Genomic DNA, 11,678 nt, shown 5'->3' with positions numbered 1-11,678 from the left:
ATATTCAAAAAATTTGTATGCGTCATGTTCTCAGTTTTCCAGTTTCACTTAAGGGTGAATTTTCCTTGCTCGAAGTTAAGTCTGACATGACACACATAAATTCCTTGAATGTTTATGACGGCCAATATTTTTGTCCGTTTTTCAAGAGTGATGGCTTAAAAGTGAATTTTCTTTACTCAAAGTTAAGTCTATCTTAAGCCATTATTTTAAGCCACTTGAAAAACGGAAAAAAATTGTGGCCGTCATAAACATTCAAAGAATTTATGAGTGCCATGTTCTCATACACAGTTACACTTAAGAGTGAATTTTCCTTGCTCAAAGTTAAGTCTGTCTTTAACCATTATTTTGAGTGCAACTGGAAAACCGAGAACATGAGGGAAGTACAAAAACAGCTTAAAGGAATTTCAAAGAGGTGTACCAACGAAACTCACGTCACAATTATTCGTTTGCTGAATAAGTGTTAAAAAGAAGGAAAAGTTGAGAATGTCGATGAGAATCATTTCGGATGACTACGATCGTCTGCAGCCTCACACGAGCAAGATAAGTTATTGAAATACTCCGTCAGTCTCTTAGAAAATTTGTTCGGCAAGCGGCTCCTGAGACAACCGAGCGACTATCACATTTTGATGTAAGCCCAATTGGAAAGGTTTAGTCCTAGGTTTGTGCAGACTATTTATGAAGATAACCGGAGAATTGAATTTTGTTAGAGGTACCAAACAAAATTTGCAGAGGATGATTAATTTCCATACACTCTTCGACAGACTATAGATTAAATCCGATGTTTTTTTTTCTCTGTAGAGGCATGTCAAGCACAATGCTTACAGCTCAAAACTTGCCACTGTCAATGAGTTGAGAGCAGCCATTGAGAGGGAATGTTCCCTAACAGCTATAGAATTACACTGTAAAATTCATTATTTAAAAAATAGGCAAAATCAGAGGTGAGAGAGAGAGCATGGACTTTCTAGTCGATATGAAAAACTGGACAACCAGTTAAACAAGTAAACAACGTTTGCTACAGTTAAAATTTTCACAACAAAAAATATACCGATGGAACGAGAACCATGATCAATCCGATTAATTTCACACCCAGTTAATCAGCATCCAGATAATCGGTGATTTACTATGCCTAAATTTTGACATCAAAAAGCTCAACTGTTTGGCTTTCACCATTTTAATCATACTCTGAACCAAGGGTGACACTCATTTCACTGCCATCTATTACAGTGGTGTGATACCACTGAGATGATCGATGTTTTACTATACCTAAATGTTGACAACAAAAAACTTAACTATTTAGTTTTTACCATTTTAATCATGCTCTGAACTAAGAGTGAGAATCATTTTACTGCTATCTATTACAGTGGGGCGATACCACTGAGATGATCGGTGATTTACTATACCTAAATGTTGACAACAAAAAATTTAGCCCTTTTGTTTTCACGATTTTATTCATACTCTGAACCAAAGGTGACTCATTTCACTGTCATCTATTACAATGGTGTGACACCACTGAGATAATTGATGCTTTATTATACCTAACTTTTGACAACAAAAAACTTAACAATTTTGTTTTCACGATTTTAATCATACCCTGAACCAAGGATGAATCATTTCAGTGCCATCTATTACAATGGTGTGACACCACTGAGATAATCAGTGCTTTACTATACCTAAATTTTGACAACAAAAAATTTAGCCCTTTTGTTTTCACGATTTTATTCATACTCTGAACCAAAGGTGACTCATTTCACTGTCATCTATTACAATGGTGTGACCCCACTGAGATAATTGATGCTTTATTATACCTAAATTTTGACAACAAAAAACTTAACAATTTTGTTTTCACGATTTTAATCATACCCTGAACCAAGGATGAATCATTTCACTGCCATCTATTACAATGGTGTGACACCACTGAGATAATCAGTGCTTTACTATACCTAAATTTTGACAACAAAAAACATAACTCTTTTGCTTTCACCGTTTTAATCATACTTAGAGTGTCTTAACCAAGGGTGACACCATTGCACTGCCATCTGTTACGTGGTGTGATACCACTGAGATAATCGATGCTCTACTATACCTAAATTTTGACGACAAAAAACGTAACTCTTTTGTTTTCACGATTTTAGTCATACTCTGAACCAAGGGAGACACTCATCTCACTGCCATCTATTACAATGGGGTGATACCACTAAGATGATCGGTGGTTTACTATACCTAAATGCTGATAACAAAAAATTTAGCCCTTTCCTTTTCACGATTTTAATCATACTCTGAACTAAGGATGAGTCATTTCACTGCCATCTATTACAATGGTGTGATACCACTGAGATAATCGATGCTCTACTATACCTAAATTTTGACAACAAAAAACGTAACTCTTTTGTTTTCACGATTTTAATCATACTCTGAACCAAGGGTGACACTCATCTCACTGCCATCAATTACAGTGGTGTGATACCACTGAGATGATCGATGTTTTACTATACCTAAATGTTGACAACAAAAAACTTAACTATTTAGTTTTTACCATTTTAATCATGCTCTGAACTAAGAGTGAGAATCATTTTACTGCTATCTATTACAGTGGGGCGATACCACTGAGATGATCGGTGATTTACTATACCTAAATGTTGACAACAAAAAATTTAGCCCTTTTGTTTTCACGATTTTATTCATACTCTGAACCAAAGGTGACTCATTTCACTGTCATCTATTACAATGGTGTGACACCACTGAGATAATTGATGCTTTATTATACCTAACTTTTGACAACAAAAAACTTAACAATTTTGTTTTCACGATTTTAATCATACCCTGAACCAAGGATGAATCATTTCACTGCCATCTATTACAATGGTGTGACACCACTGAGATAATCAGTGCTTTACTATACCTAAATTTTGACAACAAAAAATTTAGCCCTTTCCTTTTCACGATTTTAATCATACTCTGAACCAAAGGTGACTCATTTCACTGTCATCTATTACAATGGTGTGACCCCACTGAGATAATTGATGCTTTATTATACCTAAATTTTGACAACAAAAAACTTAACAATTTTGTTTTCACGATTTTAATCATACCCTGAACCAAGGATGAATCATTTCACTGCCATCTATTACAATGGTGTGACACCACTGAGATAATCAGTGCTTTACTATACCTAAATTTTGACAACAAAAAACATAACTCTTTTGCTTTCACCGTTTTAATCATACTTAGAGTGTCTTAACCAAGGGTGACACCATTGCACTGCCATCTGTTACGTGGTGTGATACCACTGAGATAATCGATGCTCTACTATACCTAAATTTTGACGACAAAAAACGTAACTCTTTTGTTTTCACGATTTTAGTCATACTCTGAACCAAGGGAGACACTCATCTCACTGCCATCTATTACAATGGGGTGATACCACTAAGATGATCGGTGGTTTACTATACCTAAATGCTGATAACAAAAAATTTAGCCCTTTCCTTTTCACGATTTTAATCATACTCTGAACTAAGGATGAGTCATTTCACTGCCATCTATTACAATGGTGTGATACCACTGAGATAATCGATGCTCTACTATACCTAAATTTTGACAACAAAAAACGTAACTCTTTTGTTTTCACGATTTTAATCATACTCTGAACCAAGGGTGACACTCATCTCACTGCCATCAATTACAGTGGTGTGATACCACTGATTAGTGTCGATCAAAATAATGTCCCCGCGGTGCACACTGATATTCATCGGGGTGCACACGTCTTCGCATTCGGGTGGAGGCAGGAGGTACCAGTTCTTGGTCCCCCGAATCTGCGCTTGCCACGACGGCCTTCGAACATAGTCCAGATGCATGCTGGCTCCGGGACCTTGATACCCCATGAATATCCAATCGATGGCACTCAGTTCAGAATCGTCTGGGAGGAAATGAGGCTTTGAGTAATGTTGTCTCAAAACAGAAGAAATGTCTGGATTGCAGTTGCTCCTGTGAAGCAAGAGAACAAAAAATTTCAGATACACAAGGTGTAGTAGCGTCTTTTGAGAAAACCTTTTGAAAAACTCAAGAGCAAAGTTTAACCCAGTGTTTTCCCCATTTTTGTAAGCCGGCGGAACCTCCCCCCCCCCCTTTTTTTTTGTCAAAAACTGCTATGCCCCCTTCTATTAGGGGGATTGAACAGTAATGTCGCATTTTCAATCCAATAAATTTTTACTAAGTTTTAATTTTTGATAAGTGATGCAATTTCTCTCGCTATCAACAGCCTTTTACGCCGTTTCCATGAAATATTTCGTTCATTATTTAAAAATAATGCAATTTTACTGTAAACTGGTTTAAACCCACCTTTTGAAAACAATAACAATAAATAACTGCTTTTTAAATTAAAGCTTGCTAATTAATCTAAACTGACTTTTTTGTGGGCATAACCAAAACTCTTCCCCCAATGGCTCACCCCTCCCCCGTCCAAATGCTGAGAAGTACGTCCCCCCCCCCTCCCCAAGAAAAAAAGATATCAGAAACCCTGTCAAAATCCTGTCACTTAAAAAGTTAAACAGCGCATTTTGCGCCATGGACTCTCACCGATTGCTTTTTCCAACTACAGTACTAGCCTTAAAATGCCTAACTCAGTGCTGTAGTTGAAAAAAAAAATGCTTGGGGGGAACCACGAAATAAAAGGTGATTTAAAACCTATTCACATCACATTTGTACCATTTTGAAATAAAAATAATAAATTATTTCTGGGGATTCTATCCCTCCCCCCCCCCCCCACACTACAGCACTTGTCTAAAGGTCTAATCAAAAACCGTCATATGTCATGTATTATATTTTACTAAAATTTGAAGCTGAGTAAGAAAGTTAAAAGTAGAAAAATTGATAATCTTTTAAGCAGTGGTGTAGTCCCGGGGGGTGTAGGGTTGCAGGGAGAGTAAGTTGGTTCAAAAATACATGCAAAAAAATCATTTCTCCTAGATACCGGGACACACCTCAATATTTTTAGACTTGTGGACAGCAAAATAATGGAAGAATTTTAGCTTCCTATTTCAACTGAAAGAGGGTGCTCAACGCCCCCTCCCCCAAACTTCAATAGTATGGGAAGGGGGGTTAAAATAATACTTCGAACTGAAAAAACAATGCTACATATTATAATATGCACTAGAAATATGCATATACATTGCAATAAAACAATTATTTACAAAAAAAAAAAAAAAACAGCTGGGGAAATCAAATATTTCTCAATTTGTGGCATTTTCTATGCTACGGCTAATGTTAAATTGAGGGGTCATTGAGCACCGTCTTAAAATTTAAGTAATAAGCTAAAACTTTTAAAGCATAATACTATTAGTATGTGTAAAAAAAATAGGGGGTGTCCTAAACTCCAGCTGGAAAAAAGTTTTTTTGAACCACACAAAGGGAGAGCTGCTACCCTGGGGAGGGTCTCTCTTTTTTTATGGTATTTGAGGGTGTGCTCTTACTCTTGCGGAATATGGGCACTAAGCACCCCTGCTAGGACTACATCAGATTTTAAACAAGATAAAAATGCACAGAACACATTTGAAAATAGGGTTTTTATGGGATGTACTAATGTCTGGAGTAATGTTGGAGATCATTTGCACCACAAATCCTACAGAACAATCCGCAAAAATCTATTGTAGGTGGAGATGATCTCTTCTGAAGCAACGTGAGAAAGAATCGCAGATACTGTCTGACCAAGGGCGTCCATATAGGGGGCAAGTGGGGGCTCAAGCCCCACCCTTAGAAAGGAGAACTTCCTTGCTTTTAGTGCTTTTTTTTTTTTTTTTTGCAAAAATGTAAAAAATTTCTTTTCCAGTCATTAATGAATAAGTTATTAAAAATGTCAAATTTTAATAACTCAAATCTGTATTGAAATCGGTTTCTATGAGAAAAATATCCTGCTAAACGATGGGGAAAGATTCTGAGCCCCCCCCCCCTTAAAATTTTGCATATGAGCACCCATGTGTCTGACCATAGATTGGAGGGAAAGGCTAACATCCGTTTTATAGGCGGAAATGGACGCATCTATTAGTATTCAGGGATGCCAGTTTTTGCCGATGCGTGTAAACCTCTAAATTAAGCCAGAGTCCCATTAAAATAACTGAACCATGCACATGAAATATTTACTTTACTCCTCATTTAGATAGGCTCGTATTAACTACGTTGGCCATCGTCATAGCAACTATGGGCAGACTGTATGCTGCTCAATAACGTTCATGTCTGGGTATCAGGGCTCAAAAATATCCGATATTTTGATATATATCAGATATTTTGATATATATCGGATATTTTGATATATATCCAATATTTTCACCCAGCACAAATTAAAGTCTTCCAAATAGTAAATCCTCAACTCCCTCTTTATTTACTAAAATTATTATTACAATATGTAGACTTAAAATAAGGTTTCTTTCATTATTTATATCTAAAAATTAAGATAGTAAATTTTTTAGAGACTAATAATCTATTGACTAGTTTCCAGTACGGTTTTAGGAAAGGTAAAAATCTCGTGCAACTAATTAATTACATTTCTATGACAAAGTTACCACTGCTTTAGACAATAAGAAGCATGTAGATGTTGTTTACATTGATTTTCAAAAAACTTTCGATAAGGTACCGCATGTTGCTCTACTTAGCAAATTAGCTGATATAGGAATAGGAGGGAAAACTTTCACTTGGGTAAAAAACTGGCTGATCGGAAGGAAACAAAGGGTAGTTGTAAGGGGAAATTATTCTAAATGAAGTGAGGTTTTAAGCGGGGTTCCTCAGGGATCAGTGTTAGGGCCTATTTTGTTCATTGTTTTTATGGTCGATATTCATAAAAACATTTTTGGGAACATTTTTGAATTGTTTTGCTGATGACGTCAAAGTTATGGGGATTATAGATAATGAAGCACAAGCAAATCAGCTGCAAGACGATCTAGATCATATTGCGGAGTGGGCTGATAAATGGGGTATGGCTGTTAATGTAGGGAAATGTCAAGTGCTACACTTAGGTCTTGGAAATTAGCGTATGAGATATCGTTTACAGGGTTCAGTCATAAATCAGGCAGACAAAGTTACTGATCTGGGGGTCCTAATAAGTCAGGATTTAAAGTTTAGCCAACAGTGCAGCATTGCTAGCAACAAAGCCAATAAGATGCTTGGGTTTATCAATAGATCTATTTCAAACAAATCTAAAGACGTTCTTCTGCCCTTATATAGAAGTTTGGTAAGACCCCATTTGGAGTATGCTGTTCAGTTTTGGTCTCCTTATCTTAAGAAAGACATTAATGTATTGGAAAGGGTTCAAAAGCGTGCTACAAGGCTAATAAGTGGACTTTCCCACTTAGATTATGATTCCAGGCGTAGAAGGCTAAAAATGTACAGTCTTGAGCAAAGAAGAGACCAAGGGGACATGATTCAGTTGTTTAAATTTATTAAAATGAAAGATGTTACGGGGCTGAAGTTTAGCACTGAAAACAGGACAAGGGGTCATTGTTTTAAGCTATTTAAATCTCAGGCTAACATGGATGTTAGGAAAAATTATTATTTTAGCAGGGTAGTGGAACCTTGGAACAGCTTACCGGAAGAGGTGGTAATGAGCAAGGGAGTAGATAGTTTTAAGAGGGCCATTGATCTTCACTGGGGATTGTAAATTGACTAGGAACCAGCCTAGCTGGGCCCAGAGCCTGTTGCTGGTCGTCACTTTTGTATTTGTATATTTCGTTTTGCAGTTTTATCAATTTTAATGGAGTTAATTTAGCAATTTAGCCGTTTTACTCATTTTAAATTCTGTTAGCTACTTTTACACAGCTATATGATTCAGAAATAAAAAATATGTGTCAGTCAATTAGGCACTTTTTTTTTCTGATCAACGTTTAATATTTAATAGGGCACTTTTAATCTGAATTAAAATTGTTACATTACTAATAATTTTATGAATATAAAATAAAAAGGAATATTATATTACTCGTTGTATCAATGATGCATTTATAAATCATAACAATATAGTACATTACTTTTTGGTTATTTTTAATAATAAATGAACAATATTACTATGATTAATATAATATTTACATCGAAAATACCGTAGTTGAAACAATAGATATCAAAAATATCATGATATTTTCAAAATAAATATCAGATATATAATGCGATATATATCATGATACATGTTGACTGATATATATTGGCGAACCCTGCTGGGGATATATATATAGGTGGACAGTGAAGGATGTCTGTGGCAGCAACTTCTCCGGGCGGCAAATTCAGCCTATTTCTGTGGCTTTTAAACGGAATATAAAAACTTGAAAAAAGATGTCCAGGGGCCACAGTTGGCCTAAAAAAATTGGAGATTCAGCACCAGGGTCGACGAGAGACCATGTCAGTCTAGATGGAAACTATGGACCCGACGTCTTTTGGGGCCCAATTTGGAATCAGAGTACTATGAATTTTATAAGTTTAATGGGAGGGGGGGGGGCAGCAACCAAAACTGATAAGGGGGCTGCCTTGACGCTCGGCAGCTCTATTCAGCACTGGCACTGAATATTTAGTTGGTATTCTGCATACTGCCTATTTGGCAGATAAACCAAATATTCAGTTCGGTTGAATACTTTAATGTTCTGTAACCAAAGAGCAAACAAATTTAAATGATTGGCAATTGGTAAACAAATACATAATTCATATACAATGAATGAAACTTATAAAACAGTACCACAGTACACAACTGATTCATATTGTTTCTTACTAATGTTATTATAATGAATAAAATATGACAACGTATATAAAGTACAAATTGAGAATGGAAAAAGGTTAAAAAACCAGCAAACAGCTGTTTCGGCACTCTAAAATACAAGTGCCATCATCAGTGCATTAAAAACGAAGACAGGTTCACCCGACTAAAACACAGTCGACAGTTTTGACTGTGTTTTAGTCGGGTGAACCTGTCTTCGTTTTTAATGCACTGATGATGGCACTTGTATTTTAGAGTGCCGAAACAGCTGTTTGCTGGTTTTTTAACCTTTTTCCATTCTCAATTTGTACTTTATATACGTTGTCATATTTTATTCACAATGCAGTACAAAGTTTTCGACTACTTTTTATGTAATGTTATTATATTCCAAGCAATTTTAATGCAAGAGCAAATACTGAGATATTAAATTATCGGTTGATATGTGACTGAAGATACTAAGGTAGCAGAAAATCACTTGAATAAACTGTAATTTGAAATTACAGTGAAGCACCGGTTATACGTTTTTGAAGGGACTGTATGAAAAAAGTGTACAGATGAAAAAAACCTATAATAGGTATAGGTTAATGTGTATTAGACTGTGCAGGGACAAATTTAAAAACTGCATAATTCATAAAAACGTATAAAAGAGAAACATATAAGCAGTGCTTCACTGTATATTAAGAACTCAGGTTTGTATAAATTCAAGATTCTTTATAACATCACATCTATGTTTATCACTTATTATAAATCATGCATCAGGAAAGAAATTAATTACCAGATTATGCAAAATTGCATATCAATGGACTTCACTTTAGTAATGACTTGTTATTTTCTTTATTTGAAATTAATAGTTACACTTATTGTAGATAAAGCTAGGAAAAAATATAAACATTTTCTATTTTAGTATGAAATAAAAATGCAAACATTATAACTAAACAGGTAAAGTGAATTTTCGGTATATGACAGAATATTTGGTTGCAATTTTAACCGAATACTGGGCATTTGGTATAATACAGTCAGATACTGATTTAACAAACCCCTATTTATGAATTTTTCTTTTTCATCAACTAAAATGAAGAGAAAAACCCTCTAGTTACCAAATAATAAACCCCAAAATAACGAATTATTTTATAAGTTGATTTTTATTTTTTATTTATTTATTTATTTTATTTTATTTTATTTATTATTATTTTTTTTTTGTTAATTTGACATATTTCTCTCTTTTAACATATCTCCTGTAGCAGGCTGTAAATGATACAGTATTTTCTTCTCTCGATAAAATTGAAATAGAACTATTTCAAGTCGGGTTTCAAAGAAATTTTCAAACATCTAAAACTCAGTACTCTGAAATATCAAAGTAAAGTATTTCTTACTTTACTTTTCAGCACAAAGGTATTTATTTATCTCATTAAATCATGATCTGACTGTATGATATTTGGTGCATTTCAAATTTAAAGAAATCAAAAACTGAAAGTAAACCTACCATCCAATGTACCAAGTCTCTTCATCAGGTGTTGTCATTTTAGCTCTACTCTCAGGCATATTAAATACTTCTTGTAGGCTAAGAAATGTTGTGCGAAAAGGAAAAAATTGACATTCAACTTCCACGCTTTCAAAAGCACCTTTTGTTGATGAATACAATTCTTTAAAAAAATCATAATTAAATACCTCCAGTGCTGACCAATTCGAACAGCCACCTTTAATAAGCAAAGGATGTCCTAAGTAAGCATATTTTGAAAATTGTTGCTTGGTAACATTTTCAAGAATCGAAAAACTGTCAATATTCTTGCATATATTGCAGTCTGTAATAGGTCTCGTCATCTCCATGATGAAATAATTGTTTTCAATTATACAACGATTTAATGAAAATTCCTTGCCGTTTAAAACGATTGCAGAAATAGTTCCTATAATCAAAAAAAATAGTAACACGTTAGTATTTAGAAACATTTTCAAGTATGAGATTTTTGCTTTTGGTTTCCTTAACTTCGTCATTACTAACGCAAGTATTTCATCTTCACTAAGATTTAATTTTAGTCCTTCTTTTTTAATTTTCAGCAAGCAATTTTTCAACAGTTCATAATCGGCTTTGGACTTTTTAGTACGTTTAAAAAAAGTAAGCCAAGACATTTTTGAAAGCAAAGGTTTTGTTCTGAAAACCAAGTTTTCTGAAACAAATTCGAAAACTTGATTCAATCCTAGTCACATTGTAAGAAAAAGATGAAGCGTGTATTTTTAATTTTAATTCTGACTCTCACTCGCGCGAAAATTTGACAGATTCGGATAAACAATAAACAAAACTCTGATGAAAGTTGCAGTAAATGCCAATAAAATATTATTATTAAAAATATTTTACAGAGGCAAAAAAAAACTGATATTATTAGTAAAATAAAATTATTAAATAAATTAGGTTTTGAATGTGATAATCAATTTCAAATTTTTGAAAATTAAAAGTTAAAGACTTAGCTTACGCTCGACAAGCTCATTCGGTAGCGACCGGTAGATTGATCACGTGACAGCTGTGACGTCAGTTAATGCTAAAGTATACGACGTGACGTCATCATTTTGCGGCATTATTTTTACCGGTTAGCTACCGGTCGCTCATCGAACACAACCTTATGATGGAGCTGTTCATCAACAATCGTTAAAAGTACTTCAACTACTTCTTCAATTGTTTTGTTTTACTTTACCGATTTGGCGGAAATTTTCCAAATTTTCAGGAGACTGAACTGCTTAAAAATTATTTTCTTGTGTGATGATATGTTTTTGTGATTCTTTTTTAATTTCTCGTTCACAAAGGCGTACAAGTTTCTTACCACCCTTCATGTTTTGGAAAATTTTCTAAAATTATTTTAGCAGAATAACGATACTTGGTTATTTAAGGCTACTCTATATTTCTAGAAACTTTTCTTATTAAATATGTCTGAAAGTATTGAAGATCTTGTAACAAATGCAGAAAAGA

The 11,678-nt window shown here is 34.4% G+C and overlaps 1 protein-coding gene across 1 annotated transcript; it reads right to left on the bottom strand.

Moving 5' to 3' along the window:
- Positions 1 to 3,627: 3,627 nt before the first annotated feature.
- Positions 3,628 to 10,993, bottom strand: LOC129229979 (uncharacterized). Its single transcript, XM_054864363.1, has 2 exons — positions 10,203 to 10,993; positions 3,628 to 3,981 (listed from the first exon to the last, which is right to left on the bottom strand). Exons 1-2 carry the CDS (start codon positions 10,844 to 10,846, stop codon positions 3,630 to 3,632), a joined length of 996 nt encoding a protein of 331 aa, XP_054720338.1. The 5' UTR covers positions 10,847 to 10,993; the 3' UTR covers positions 3,628 to 3,629.
- Between the last annotated feature and the right edge of the window lie 685 nt (positions 10,994 to 11,678).

The sequence above is a fragment of the Uloborus diversus genome, chromosome 9, assembly GCF_026930045.1.
Source record: "Uloborus diversus isolate 005 chromosome 9, Udiv.v.3.1, whole genome shotgun sequence".
Lineage (NCBI taxonomy): Eukaryota > Metazoa > Arthropoda > Arachnida > Araneae > Uloboridae > Uloborus > Uloborus diversus.
Note: the sequence above shows the minus strand (reverse complement) of the source record. Positions and strands in the feature narration are given on the sequence as shown.